The sequence below is a fragment of the Trichoderma camerunense genome (genome assembly GCF_050948025.1).
Source record: "Trichoderma camerunense strain CBS 138272 chromosome Unknown V8C40scaffold_11, whole genome shotgun sequence".
NCBI lineage: Eukaryota > Fungi > Ascomycota > Sordariomycetes > Hypocreales > Hypocreaceae > Trichoderma > Trichoderma camerunense.
Genome location: NW_028145359.1, coordinates 744,901 through 756,942, shown reverse-complemented (window position 1 = coordinate 756,942; position 12,042 = coordinate 744,901). Strand labels below are relative to the sequence as shown.

The window sequence follows — 12,042 nt, the reverse complement described above, 5'->3', positions numbered from 1 at the left end:
TGGCCGTAGGTATGGTCGCACCATCAAATCGTTGATTGAGACGATAGCCTGGATGGCATCTGCAGACTGCTGGATGAGGGATAGGCCGGTGCCTTTGGCAACCTGCCACTCGGTGCTCTTCAGTTGGTTCATGATGTGTGTATTAGGTTGTATTCGTTGATGGTGAGGGGTGAGCTTGGGTGCTTGAGGAAGTATTTCTCTGCTTGGCATGAGTAAGAGATCGGAGGCGCGTCCGCATGTTCATTTGAGTAATGTACTTACAATTCGTAAGGCTCTGAAAGCAAGTCTCTCATCAGGTTCGAAGTTCTAGAACGCCATTCATAATCGTCATCTCTGTCTCTTCACTCATCTCAAGTTAGTGCATATAATAAACACAGAGACAAGAGATGATGAGTGTTTGATGTAAGCTCACTTGTCTTCACCAACCACGGCTACTGAGAAGGCAAAGAGGCCTTCCGTAATATTCTGTGTGTAAGAAGGGCGCATTGCTAGATCGGTGCCATGGTTCCGCGGCGAAGCCCAATTAGATCGACGCGAGATCTCTTTCCGGTAGATAAACGAGAATGTAAAAGAGGAAGTAGTAGTCGTCTGCATGTTGGCCAGTCATGATTGTCTGTATTAGTCCATGATTCTGTAAGGATAAAATGTGGATGAGATGGCAATGTCTTTCGAAGTGGGATGACAACCGACTTGTATAGTTTTCAACTCAAGCAGAGACAGAATGAGTTACATTTGCTACATTCACATCTTTAGCGAACGAAACATCTCAGACATCTCATTCACCGCTTTTAGACGGGAAGACACAGCTCTACAGCATCAATCCGTTGATTTCTCATCACGCAATCCCAACAACTGCCAGTGAATGGGTCGAGACAACGAGAATTGAGTCCACTTCTCAGTGAATTGAAGTTATTGGCAACACAAGCCATCTATACCCGTAATGTTCCTTTCCACAAGACGCTCAGAAATGAATTCACCATATTTTTTGACCGCCTCTTGCAGCCGGATGTCAGCATAACTCACCGACACCATCACTTCATTCTCGGCCAACAGCATCATCACGCATCAAGCCGCCAACTCACATCACTCGATCAACAAAACTTTAACAAAACTTGAATTGTCGCTGTGAATCCATGCAACTGCCGCTTCACTCTTCATCCTCCTCCAACTCAGGGTAATGGCGCCAAATGCCATCCGCGTAATCTATCCTTCTGTCACTCTCCAGATACGCCTTAATATTCGGCCTCTCCTTGATGGCATCGTACAGCTTAAACACGCCATCATGCTTGCCTCCCTTCCTCAACTTCTCCACCGTCTTGGGGAAAGCATACTGTGTTCCATCAAGGCACTGGCATCTCCCATTAGCATTCGCACAACACAAGCCAACAAAAAACAAGAAAGATGAAAGATCACAGCAAGACTCACCTGAAACAGCACCAAGTCCACATACGTCAACTCCCCTCCATACAACCAACCCCCCTCGCCACTCTTCTCCCCATCCAACAACCTCTGCACATACGTAAGATACCTCGGCAATCTCTGCTCTCTAAACGCCTTCGCCCTCAACTTCGCCTCCTCTTTCTGATCCTCATAATACTTGTCTGTCGCAATCGGATGATGCGTCTCATGCACCTCCACACAAAGCCCATCCAGAATCGTCAACGCAATCGCATTCAAATGATACACCGCGTCCCCACTCGCCGGCGCCAGCCCCAACTTCGGCGCCAAGTACAGCAGGATGTTGGGCAGCTGGTTAATCACCAGCTCGCCGTGCTTCAGTATTGGCGGCGCAAACACCGGCGGGTTCTTGTCGTCTCCCAGGTTCGTCGCCGCCATGTACGACAGAGTTGTGGGAGCTGCCTTGGCGGCCTTTGCCGTGTCGATGTAGCCGACGCCCGCTTCTTCAAAGAGCAACCGGACAACCTCACCACGGCCAGGGATGCCCGGCCAGTAGATGAGCTCGTACTCAGTCTTGACACGCTTAGCCTCTGGTTCAGCCATTGTTGTCTTGTGTTTGTTCAATCTTTCTCTGTAGCTGTAGTTGTTTTGACCTCTGTCGGTTTCAATTGGAGTTGTCTAGAATTCACCGCGTCCTTGATTGAGTTTGAGCGGGGAAAGTTCAACAAACAACGTCAGACATCCAGCAATTTATAGTCGCATTTGACGTCAGGCCAATCAATACGACACCCAGTCTATTTAGCACCAGATATGTAATGTATCACTACCTAAAGCAAGCACACCTAATACTAAATCCTTCTCAACTCGCCGGGCTGCCCAATTCAACGCACGATGGCACAACTCCCCACATTTCCATCGGAGATAGCAGTGTAAGCAAGCATTAGCCAAGCCGTGTGAACACGGACAATCAACAAATAAGACTCATAGGCCGGAGACTGAGAGTTTCCAATCCCCGCCGCGGAGGTTTGAATAGCCAGCTAGTTAGTTGCGTGTCTTGCACGGTGCGAGAAGGTTGAGCGGATCGCGGACCTCGGACCCCGACGGTCCATAAGCAAAGCAACTAGAGCTGTCGAGTTGCAAGGATTAAATCTTTGGAATCAATCCACTCGAGGCGAGAGTTGCAATCAGTTAATGTTGTCTCGAGGCTGATATAAACAAGCTCCATCTCTTAGTCATGCGTCTTGTTAATCATCGTGAATTGAGTCCTAGTCAGGCAACGGCATGAGTTACATAATTCCATCCCAGTCGCCGAGAATTCACGGAGGATGTATTCAACGTCAAATCCATCCGTACTCTTCACTCATACTCAGTATGTTCAATATACTAGAAGCGATAATCTCAAATGCCGTTTTTCACTGTTATCGATATCTATGCTAATATCACTGAATGCGTACGCTGGTATAATATTGTTGTTTATTCGCTGTAGGACAACATACCACGGCCCATATTCCAACACCACCAATGCAATGTATCATTCTCCGTCATGATTATTCCTCTAGGTTCCACTTCCTCTCCCATCCCTCACTCTCGGTTCCGCTGCAGCGAAGAACGAATTCGGCTGTCGTACTAGGTACTGCCATGTTCATCCTTGCGTGAAGATTTCATCTCCATATTCAGCCTCATCAGTGTCTCTTTCGACAGCGTATTCATAGGCATGCTTCTTGGGACACACTCGTCCCCATTCACCGCAGCCTCATCCCCGTCTCTTCTTTCATCTTTCTCCTCATCTTCGCCGTCTCTTTCGTCTTTCTCCTCATCTTCGGCGTTTCTTTCAGCTTGCTCTTCCTCGAGTGCAGCTTTGTCTTGCTGGCGTGCCATTTCCATCGCCATAGTCAGCCTCATCAGCATCTTTTTCGCCAGCGGATTTATTAGCATGCTTTCTAAGGCACTCTTGTCCCCGTTCACCGCAGCCTCATCTCCGTCTTTTCTTTCATTTTTCTCCTCAGCTCCGACTTTTCTTTCCCCTTTCTCTTCCTCCCCCTTCTTCTTTTCCTCCTCCCTCGCCCCAAGGTCTCCATACAACGTCTTAAATATCCGCAGTGTTTGCGTTCCTTGCACCCATTCAAGGTGCTCCAAGAATTCTCCGGCAGTCACGTCTCTCACTTTTCTCCATTCCAACCAACACTGTGGCTTTCCGGCTGGCCAGGCCGCCCAACGCATCAACTCTTCCATGGTGGGCTTCCCATCCTCGCTGTGCCACAGTGTATTCCCCCATCCGTCAACAACTGTATTCTGCTTCATTTGTGCACCCAGGTACCCCGTGACCGTCACAGGAGCCCTAGGGTGCTGCGGCTTCTTCTCTCCAGGCAATAGGAACCCATAGAGTTTGGGATTGAATAGAGATCTACTCCGGGATATAGTCAGTTACATGATGAATACATCTGGCTTGTGCAAATCGACTTACCTGCAAGAGAACAAGCTCCAGTTGCGGTATATAAAGAGAGTTATATGTCGGGGCAATAAAGCTGTGCTGTATGGCTCGCCGGCAGCTTGTCTCGGAGGCGCCAGTTTTTCTAATAGGGGAAACGCCGGGCCGTATAGGTATTGTTTCTCGAGTTCCAGCTGTTTCTCAGCCTCTTCGTCTTTTACCTGTATAACGCTTTGTCGGCACAAGGTTAACATGGTTGCATGTGGGTTCTCGCCCACGTTTCGTAGCAGAGGAGCACAAGCCAAGAAGCACAGTTGAGCACCAATGTCGAACCAATTTCCAACCTGATAACGTTAGATTAGAGCAAGTTCATCCATTTTGCGCTCTGCATTGCAAATTACCTCTATGCGATCGTACAAACGCGAATCCTTGTAGTACATTGGGATGTGTCCTGGTAGATCTTTTAGACCGCAAGCGATGACATGTGCAGTGATTGGCTTTTTCTTCAAACGAGCTCGAAATAAAATAACCATTCGGCGGAGATAAAAATCCATTTTGCCATAGACGTCGTCTTCAGCAGGATACGGACCGTATCCCAAAATTTCTTTCATCGGCCATTCCGAAAGAGGCTCGTTGGTAATCCCCTCAGGTAGGCCTGTGCCAAGGAGATAGAAAGCTCTGTAAATGTTAGTAATGGTTCGTTATCCTCCACTCTCCGTGCTTCGTTTTTTTAATGCTTGATAGAAATAACACAAAACTTACGGATTCGGTATCGTGTATCCCGACGCCGATTCACCGTGAGGCTGCAAAATGCCGTCGAGCCGCCATTTCATCAAGCCCGCTGTTCTTGACGACGAGAATGTGCGAAATAATCGGTCTAGAGGCTCACCCCATTTTATTACATCTTTTGCTCTGGGCCCGACCATTGATCTTAGCTCTGGCTTTTGGAGGTAACAGTCCAAAAGATCCGTCCAAGTATGCCAGTCCAGACAAACATCAAATGTAAGATAGTCTGGAGTTCCCAGTGACGCCGTGTAGCACAACTTTCGTTCATCTTCGTCCTTATCCTTATACCAAGCCTGAATCTCCTGATAAAGACTTCGTATTTTTTGTCCCACGTGTTTCTCGATAAAAGAGTAGGTCCAATCAGACCATTTGGCCGAGTACCACACGTCTACAACGACTTCTGCGGCAGCAAGACTGTTGACAGTGTCCAATGAAAGTATGAGTAGTGAAAGAAACGTCCGCACAAGATGGCAAATGCTGTTTTCACGGAGGGTCACATCAAGTGATGGATTAGCCGTCTCTGGCATGGCGACAACAGAATAAATTACGTGTCGGAGAGCAAAAGCTTGGCGTTTCCGTTAGAAATCAATGTCACATAGTTCCAACGTGGGGACAGCAAAACTCACGACCCAAGAGAAGAAGGCGCAGGCAGCCGTTATACTCTGATCCTTCGTTCTTTGCCAGATTCAAAACATCAGTCGCAGGATAGTTGGCCCAGAATGTGGTCGATTCCCACAAAGGGTGGTCAGGAATCTCGCCGTCCTCATACTTTGTCCGTCGAGGATACCATGGTGGGATCCTTGACGCATGGTGATCTTTCAGGTCATTTGCCATGCATTCTTCGCTGCAATACTATGAAAGCGCGTCAGTTGATCCAAGAGAGAGGGGAGATGATGTACACAAGACCCGGCGGGCGACATTTTATATTTCGGTCAAGTACTTACAGCTACGAGACGGCATTTCTTGCAGCTGATGATGGCAGTGTTTTCGCATTGTTGCTCAGGAGTACGCCAGGCCGCACAGCACAGGTCAAGACTACTCTCGCATTCTTCTCCCTTAGAGTATGAGTCTTCTGCTCGCGAATCGTCGGCGTCGTAGTCTGCGTCTTTCGGATCCATGGCGGGACGAAAATATTATACCTAGTAAGCAATAGAAGCTGTTGTATGTCGTTTCCAGGAGTGGTCTGTAGCAAAAGCGCTCGCGGGCTGTGAAATATTTGCAGTTGCAGGATCGCAGTGTTTGCAGTGTTTGCAGTTGAAAGACTGCGAAAGGCCAGATATACAGGTGAATAGAGTTTCCAACATACCCCCAGCTGGAGCTTCTTTTGCGCCTCTCCTCCTGGATTGCGCGTTCCCATAGAATAGAGTAGCACCAAAAAAAGAAAAGAAAAGAAAACCAAGAAAAAAAAGTAAAGCCACCAAGATAAAATTTCTCTGCGCCTATGCCTATTGAACACCATCTCTATCGCTATACCCAAGAACCGATTCGTCATCTCGTTGCCCATGATGTTCCTTCGATAGCCGCCTGGTTTGGTGATTATTTTCCAATGGTCAAAAACAGGCGGTCTCCAACGTCACCCAGGCCGGGCTTCAACATGCCGCCATCCGTCAATTCCTTGTCGACACCTGCGATCCAAATTTCCGTACCCTCAGGCCACTCTGCCGCAGCCTTCTGGACACCTTCGGCGGCTCCCAGGACAGACAGGACAAGGATCCTCCTGGCACCCCATTCGCGCAAAGTCTGGATAGCCGCGGCGCACGTACCACCAGTAGCGATGACGGGGTCGACAATAATGGCGAGCTTGCTGCCTTCAGGGCCAGAGGAGGAGTTTTGTCGGGGGAGGTTGTTGTAGTATTCGACGGGGTCGAGAGTCGAGGGCTCGCGGTACATGCCGAGATGGTGGATGGGTACTGAGGCTGGGAGCATAGTTTGTACAGCTACAAGCAAGTTGTTAGTCACTATACAATGCCTCTATGTAGGTGTGAGAAGGGAGGGGAGTATCGTGTGCCACAAACCTTCAACCATGCCTAAGCCAGACCGCAGGATTGGAACTATGCAGATATTGCTGGGCTCAGAGGCGACAGTTGTGTATTCAAAGCCTAGAGGGGTTTTGTCCTGCGATTGTGTTAGAGAGGAGGCAAGAGGATGCACATTTGCTGAAGAAATTACACACCTTGGGTCCATCAGCTGGTTTTATGGCGGAGCTGATGGCTTCGCAAGCAATGATTAATGAGATTTCGTGGATCAAGGACTTGACGTCTCGAGGGCTGGCAGATTGGGATCGCAGTTGGCTGAGCTTAGCCAGCAGACTGGGATGCTGCGAGACATGGACGTTTGAAGGCAAATTGGCCATGATTGGCGATAATATCGGGATATCAGGAGGAAATGTTAGGCGTATGTAGAGAAGCGAGCGATGTTGAAGTAAGAGTTACGAGTAAGCGATGTAAGACGAAGAAGGCCGGGGCTTCAAGGAGACGCCGGGACAAACCAAGGCGACAAATCCAGAGGAAAATAAGAATATAGGCACCGTAGCAAGAGTCGGTAGACAAAGAGGAGAAAGAAGCGGCCGTGATGGACCGACCAGGTAAGAAGTAAGAGAAGAGATGCAGCTGATGGTCTCGGGCTGGGCACAAATTACGTAGCGAGATACGGGATGGCATATCAGAGGGACTTGGGGACCTCAAGGTGGGGGAGGGGCCAGTGCTAAGGCCAGTGCTAAAGCATAGCGCTGCCGGCGCTGTGCGGAGTGGTGGAGATGGAAGCTGTTAGGCGGGCTATCGGGCATCGGAGAGGGCCGTTAGCGGGGTCTGTGCTGATAAGGATAACATGGAATGGATATGTCGGATATGGACCTTGCAAGCCTGGATAAGGCACATGGGCATGATTTATACGCTGCTGCGGCTGGATAGCGCACGATACGGCGATTTGTTTATTTAAGATGCTGATTAGAGGATGCCAAGATGTTCAAATAATTCTTCCAGATACGATTTTTTCAATGCCGATATAGGAGCAATATTTTATCTCACAAAGCACAATGAAGTCAATTCTCAGAGGTACAGCCCTGACCGGATATACATGCCGATGGATCGCGGTTGATTCTCGGCTTTTGCAATTCTTTCCCCTGCCCTGGTCTATCTTCCATCCGACTCCCTCCCATCCAGCTCAAATATGAATCGCACTTTTTCTCTCAGTTCCAGTAAATGCGCAGTTTTCACTACGACATGATCCGTGGCTCAAACGCTGTCTACTTGCCCGGCTGAGCAACTCCAGCGAATCTCCAAGCCAAGACAACCTCCAAACCCACCCACAATGGCTTCATCACCTTCATCACACGACCCAGCGCGGCGATCGAGCTCTGGAAGCTACAACGCTCCAATCGCGTACCAAAACCTCGACGATGCCACCGCCGGATTATCAGTCGATATCCCAGACGAAAATATTTCGCCAACAACAGAAAAGCCGCCGCCGTCCCCTGTTCGCGAAGCTCGGCGGCGATCCGTCGCGGAAGCCCCGTCCTACGACATTCCAGACGACTGGGCGAACCTCGATGAACTCGCGGCAACAAGCCCCGTGGAAAACGTCGCCGAGTCGTCCATATACAGGCACCACAGCTTAGAGCAGATTCGGAGTCGAGACCGCGAAGAGCGGGAATCGCGACGCGCCAGTCTCGCAGAGTCAACCCTGCAACCCCCAGCGGCGGAACTGACCGACGTCGAAGCCGTCAATGAAAAAGAGGAACACCATGTGTCGAGGCTGGCAACTCAGATCTACACGATATCGTACCTCGTCTTCTTTGCCATATGGGGCACCCTTGCGCGCGTGGGATTGAGCGCATTGAATACATACCCAGGCGACCCCGTCATATTTGACATTCTATGGGCCAACTTCGGCGGCAGTCTCGTCATGGGCTTCCTCTCCGAAGATCGGATGCTGTTCCGCTATGAATGGGGAACACCTTCCTATGACCAAATGCTTGCGCGCGCAAAAGAAAATTCAAATAATGGCTCAGAGAGCTCAGGACAAGGCGATCAAGTCATCGATCTAGTAGCCGCCAAGAAGGCCCATCTAGCAACCAAAAAGACAATCCCTCTCTACATCGGCCTAGCGACCGGTTTTTGCGGCAGCTTCACCAGCTTTTCAAGCTTCATCCGCGACATCTTCCTCGCCCTATCCAACGAAATGGTCACCCCCAACCTAGGCATCCCAGGCCGCAACGGCGGATACTCATTCATGGCCCTCCTCGCCGTGACCATCACGACAGTCTCCCTCTCACTAGCAGGATTAATCCTCGGCGCACACCTCGCCATCGCTCTAGAACGATTCACCCCGTCCATCCCCTACCCGGTAACCCGCAAGATCCTCGACCCCCTCGGCGTCTTCCTCGGCTGGGGCTGCTGGCTCGGCGCAGTCCTCATGGCAATCTTCCCCCCGCACAACAAGTGGCGCGGCGAGATCCTCTTCGCCCTCGTTTTCGCGCCCCTGGGATGCCTCGCCCGCTTCTACCTTGCCATCTATCTCAATGGCAAGATCGCCTCGTTTCCCCTAGGTACCTTTGCTGCCAACATCGCTGGCACCGCCGTCCTAGGTATGTCGTGGGACATTGCTCACGCCCAGATAGGAGGAATCGTCGGGTGTCAAGTGCTGCAGGGAATCGAAGATGGCTTCTGTGGGTGCTTGACAACCATTTCCACGTGGGTTGCCGAGTTGAGCAGCCTGAAACGAAGTCACTCGTATATATATGGCTTTAGCAGTGTGGCGGTCGCTCTGGCAGTAATGATTGCCATCATGGGAGGCCTGCGATGGAGCGATGGCTTTAGCCCTTTGCTTTGCGTGTCTTAATCAAGAAATACGCGGAAGTGGAAATTAAAAGGAACGACAGACCCCGAGCTGCCGACTACCTAACGAAACAATGTAGACATAGAGCGGATCTTTGGCTGGCTTCGGCTGGCTTCAGTTCCAGTTTAGATAGCATCCATAGCACATCATTCCATAACAGGAGATTAAAAGTAATATTAATTTAGGAACAGGTGGCATGTTGCAGACACGCCTTAATCGCTATAGAATAACTCAGTATCTGGCGCTCATGACGACCCTCAAGCTAGGCCAGAAAGTCCCATTACCAAGGGCAATAAATACAACATTCGCTGTCAAGGAGCGCTAAGCAAATTAAAACGCAGAAAAGGCAGAAGTCGGGTGAAGGACACTTCATCGTTGCACCTTATGCCGCCCTGGGGCCCGCAACTCAGATGGTGCCAGAAACTGTTGCCGATCGATGAATCGGTAGGCAAGCCGATGGCCCGCTTTATAGTGCTCAACGATGGCTTCCCAGGGAGCAGACCATTCCTCCGTTAATCCAAGCGTCGACAAGAGCGCTTTCCATCGATGCGTAGGGGGCGTGCTGTTAACTGAGAAGCCGTGTATCAAGTCATCCAACTGTGAGATGTACTGCTTAAACCTGTCGGCATTCTGCGATGTGGCCCGTAGGAGGCGTATGGACAAGTCAATCCAGTATTGGGATGCGTCCAGGTCGTCGTAAGGATGCCAAAGGCTATAGCGGAACTCAAACGTGGGGCCATGAGTGTACTTTCCAGCAGGCCGTATAGCAAACGACGTGGCATCCCCATTGTACCCAAGAAGGCCCTTGGCGAGTTCGCCGGTTGAGCCAGCATCCCATACGAGTTCGAGTCTGGTTAAAAGGTCCATGTTGCGGAGGTCGGGAAGATGCTGTTTCGAGATTGCAGCCCTAAGGGGATCTTGTTGACGGGATCTTCCTCCAGAGCCATACCAGACGAGAGACGAGATTCGGGAACACGTTTCCATGGTTTTGACATGAGGGTACGGCAACCCGTAAGAATTGGGGCAGACGCGCTCAAGCAACTCCTTCTCAAGAACCCACACCAGTGTCGTCATCTTTTTGGCAGTGAGCAGAGAGATTGGCATGAGTGCGGGCTTGACATGAACGTTGAATCTACACGTCGAGTTGACATGAATCAGGACTCTTGATCGAAATAAAGCAAGGATCCATTGAACTGGAGTCATCCTATCCACCAGTTCCAGCTCGCGGTAAGTTGGACTGCGAAGCCGCACGCCAAACCATTCATACGCCTCAGGGCTGTGTCGCCTTGAATAAGTGGTGGGAGAGGGTTCGATGAGCCAGTGGCCCCCTAAGCCCATGGGCGGTCCATTCTCTTCAGAGAAATATTCTATGCTCGTATCAGGAGACGAAGGGTCCCGACAAATGGCTACGGACTCGCCCGCTCTCACCAGCACATCCTTGCACTTGTCCAGGATAGCAGCGCTAGGGTCTTCTTCTTTGACGGGACAGGCCCAAAGTCTTGGGGGTCGCGGGTTCCGTGCTCTTTCAGAAGAAGAACTCTCTGGAGAAGAGTCGTAATCGAATTCCGGCGTCTCTTGTCCGACCATAAATTCGATCACATAACTGTAATCAACAGGGAAGCTAGGCTCCCTGACAGCCAGATCCTGAACAACTTCGTCCGCCATGACTGCTTGTTGATAGAATGCGTTAGTTTGGAATAGATGCTATGAAGATGAAGCTGTAACGAGTGTAGAGTTTGAGAATGTTGTAAATGTACTTTGGCCAGCCAAGGCGTTGTAGCGAGTGTGATGATATTGGTATTCTCGCCTCCTGTGGTGTCTGTGAGAGCTCTAGGAAGACAGCAAACATTGACTAGATATCCATTCCAGTATAGACATCCTTCTGGGTATCCGCTTTCCGAAAAGAAGACGTTCTGTATAGCACTCTGGAAGGAACAATGCCCCCCTGCCAACCGGCAGATATCTCCTTCTCTCTTCTAGGTAGTTTGCATGTCGACAGCTAGGAACCACTGGGCTCAAAGGCTCCAAGTGTAGAGGTTTGGAGTAAAGAAAAGAGGCGGTTACCATAGCGGCATGTCACCTTGTGTTGCCTTCGCGATCGAGTTGCACTGACCACGAGTGCCATGATTCCATGAGGGACTGTACCTGCAAGTGGTTCCTCTTGGCGGCGCTGAGTTTTTGGAGGCTGCTCATAACGTAACATGTCGTTTTTAACATGACTGCTGATAAGTCAAGATGAGCCCCGGTTTATCCATTGCTTGGTTCATTCGGTGAAGTGGAAAGACAGTGTGGTTTTGAAAGGCTGAGAAGATGAGATACCAACCAAGCAGCCGGATCGGGTCCTGTTGCCGACCGAGGCGCACATGTCAATGTGTTGTGTGTCATGTTGCATGTGTCATTCATTGCAAGATTCTGTGCAATTGCAATTGTCTCGGGGAAAAGCCATTCAAACTCCGGAAAATGCCCAAAAGAGCAATCATTGCGAAAGGTGAAGCTGTCAAGACCACAAGATGTTGTGCATTGGATGCCTTGTTAAGGTACCGAGGTACCGTTACATAAGCAGCTGAGCCCCATTAAAGTGTGGCTGCCATGCA

At 50.1% G+C, this 12,042-nt stretch overlaps 5 protein-coding genes across 5 annotated transcripts; 1 reads left to right on the top strand and 4 right to left on the bottom strand.

Moving 5' to 3' along the window:
- Window positions 1-613: 613 nt before the first annotated feature.
- On the bottom strand, window positions 614-2,563 carry V8C40DRAFT_248082 (glutathione S-transferase). The gene is made up of 2 exons (XM_083216462.1): window positions 1,426-2,563; window positions 614-1,348 (listed from the first exon to the last, which is right to left on the bottom strand). The coding sequence occupies exons 1-2, from the start codon at window positions 1,999-2,001 to the stop codon at window positions 1,148-1,150; spliced, it is 777 nt and encodes a 258-aa protein (XP_083072118.1). The 5' UTR covers window positions 2,002-2,563; the 3' UTR covers window positions 614-1,147.
- Window positions 2,564-2,984: 421 nt separating this feature from the next.
- On the bottom strand, window positions 2,985-5,997 carry V8C40DRAFT_36353 (uncharacterized protein). Its single transcript, XM_083222894.1, has 6 exons — window positions 5,557-5,997; window positions 5,239-5,464; window positions 4,589-5,177; window positions 4,228-4,504; window positions 3,863-4,170; window positions 2,985-3,802 (listed from the first exon to the last, which is right to left on the bottom strand). The coding sequence occupies exons 1-6, from the start codon at window positions 5,728-5,730 to the stop codon at window positions 3,025-3,027; spliced, it is 2,352 nt and encodes a 783-aa protein (XP_083072117.1). The 5' UTR covers window positions 5,731-5,997; the 3' UTR covers window positions 2,985-3,024.
- Window position 5,998: 1 nt separating this feature from the next.
- On the bottom strand, window positions 5,999-7,304 carry V8C40DRAFT_36352 (uracil phosphoribosyltransferase). Its single transcript, XM_083222893.1, has 3 exons — window positions 6,786-7,304; window positions 6,628-6,727; window positions 5,999-6,549 (listed from the first exon to the last, which is right to left on the bottom strand). Exons 1-3 carry the CDS (start codon window positions 6,963-6,965, stop codon window positions 6,149-6,151), a joined length of 681 nt encoding a protein of 226 aa, XP_083072116.1. The 5' UTR covers window positions 6,966-7,304; the 3' UTR covers window positions 5,999-6,148.
- A 265-nt stretch (window positions 7,305-7,569) lies between these two features.
- V8C40DRAFT_248078 (CrcB-like protein-domain-containing protein) lies at window positions 7,570-9,761 on the top strand. The gene has a single exon (XM_083216461.1). It carries the CDS (start codon window positions 7,922-7,924, stop codon window positions 9,449-9,451), a length of 1,530 nt encoding a protein of 509 aa, XP_083072115.1. The 5' UTR covers window positions 7,570-7,921; the 3' UTR covers window positions 9,452-9,761.
- Window positions 9,613-11,936, bottom strand: V8C40DRAFT_248077 (uncharacterized protein). The gene is made up of 2 exons (XM_083216460.1): window positions 11,513-11,936; window positions 9,613-11,115 (listed from the first exon to the last, which is right to left on the bottom strand). Exons 1-2 carry the CDS (start codon window positions 11,649-11,651, stop codon window positions 9,818-9,820), a joined length of 1,437 nt encoding a protein of 478 aa, XP_083072114.1. The 5' UTR covers window positions 11,652-11,936; the 3' UTR covers window positions 9,613-9,817.
- Between the last annotated feature and the right edge of the window lie 106 nt (window positions 11,937-12,042).

Bases quoted from the DNA above. Each gene is read 5' to 3' on its own strand.
- V8C40DRAFT_248082 (XM_083216462.1), bottom strand. From the start codon at position 2,001: ATGGCTGAACCAGAGGCTAAGCGTGTCAAGACTGAGTACGAGCTCATC. The intron at 1,349-1,425 runs GTGAGTCTTGCT...GGGAGATGCCAG, and splicing joins TGGACTTGGTGCTGTTTCAG to TGCCTTGATGGAACACAGTA.
- V8C40DRAFT_36353 (XM_083222894.1), bottom strand. From the start codon at position 5,730: ATGGATCCGAAAGACGCAGACTACGACGCCGACGATTCGCGAGCAGAA. The intron at 4,505-4,588 runs GTAAGTTTTGTG...TAACATTTACAG, and splicing joins GGATACACGATACCGAATCC to AGCTTTCTATCTCCTTGGCA. The intron at 4,171-4,227 runs GTAATTTGCAAT...TAACGTTATCAG, and splicing joins GTTTGTACGATCGCATAGAG to GTTGGAAATTGGTTCGACAT.
- V8C40DRAFT_36352 (XM_083222893.1), bottom strand. From the start codon at position 6,965: ATGGCCAATTTGCCTTCAAACGTCCATGTCTCGCAGCATCCCAGTCTG. The intron at 6,728-6,785 runs GTGTGTAATTTC...ACACAATCGCAG, and splicing joins AACCAGCTGATGGACCCAAG to GACAAAACCCCTCTAGGCTT. The intron at 6,550-6,627 runs GTTTGTGGCACA...ACTTGCTTGTAG, and splicing joins TGGCTTAGGCATGGTTGAAG to CTGTACAAACTATGCTCCCA.
- V8C40DRAFT_248078 (XM_083216461.1), top strand. From the start codon at position 7,922: ATGGCTTCATCACCTTCATCACACGACCCAGCGCGGCGATCGAGCTCT.
- V8C40DRAFT_248077 (XM_083216460.1), bottom strand. From the start codon at position 11,651: ATGTTACGTTATGAGCAGCCTCCAAAAACTCAGCGCCGCCAAGAGGAA. The intron at 11,116-11,512 runs GTAACCGCCTCT...ATCAACAAGCAG, and splicing joins CAAGGTGACATGCCGCTATG to TCATGGCGGACGAAGTTGTT.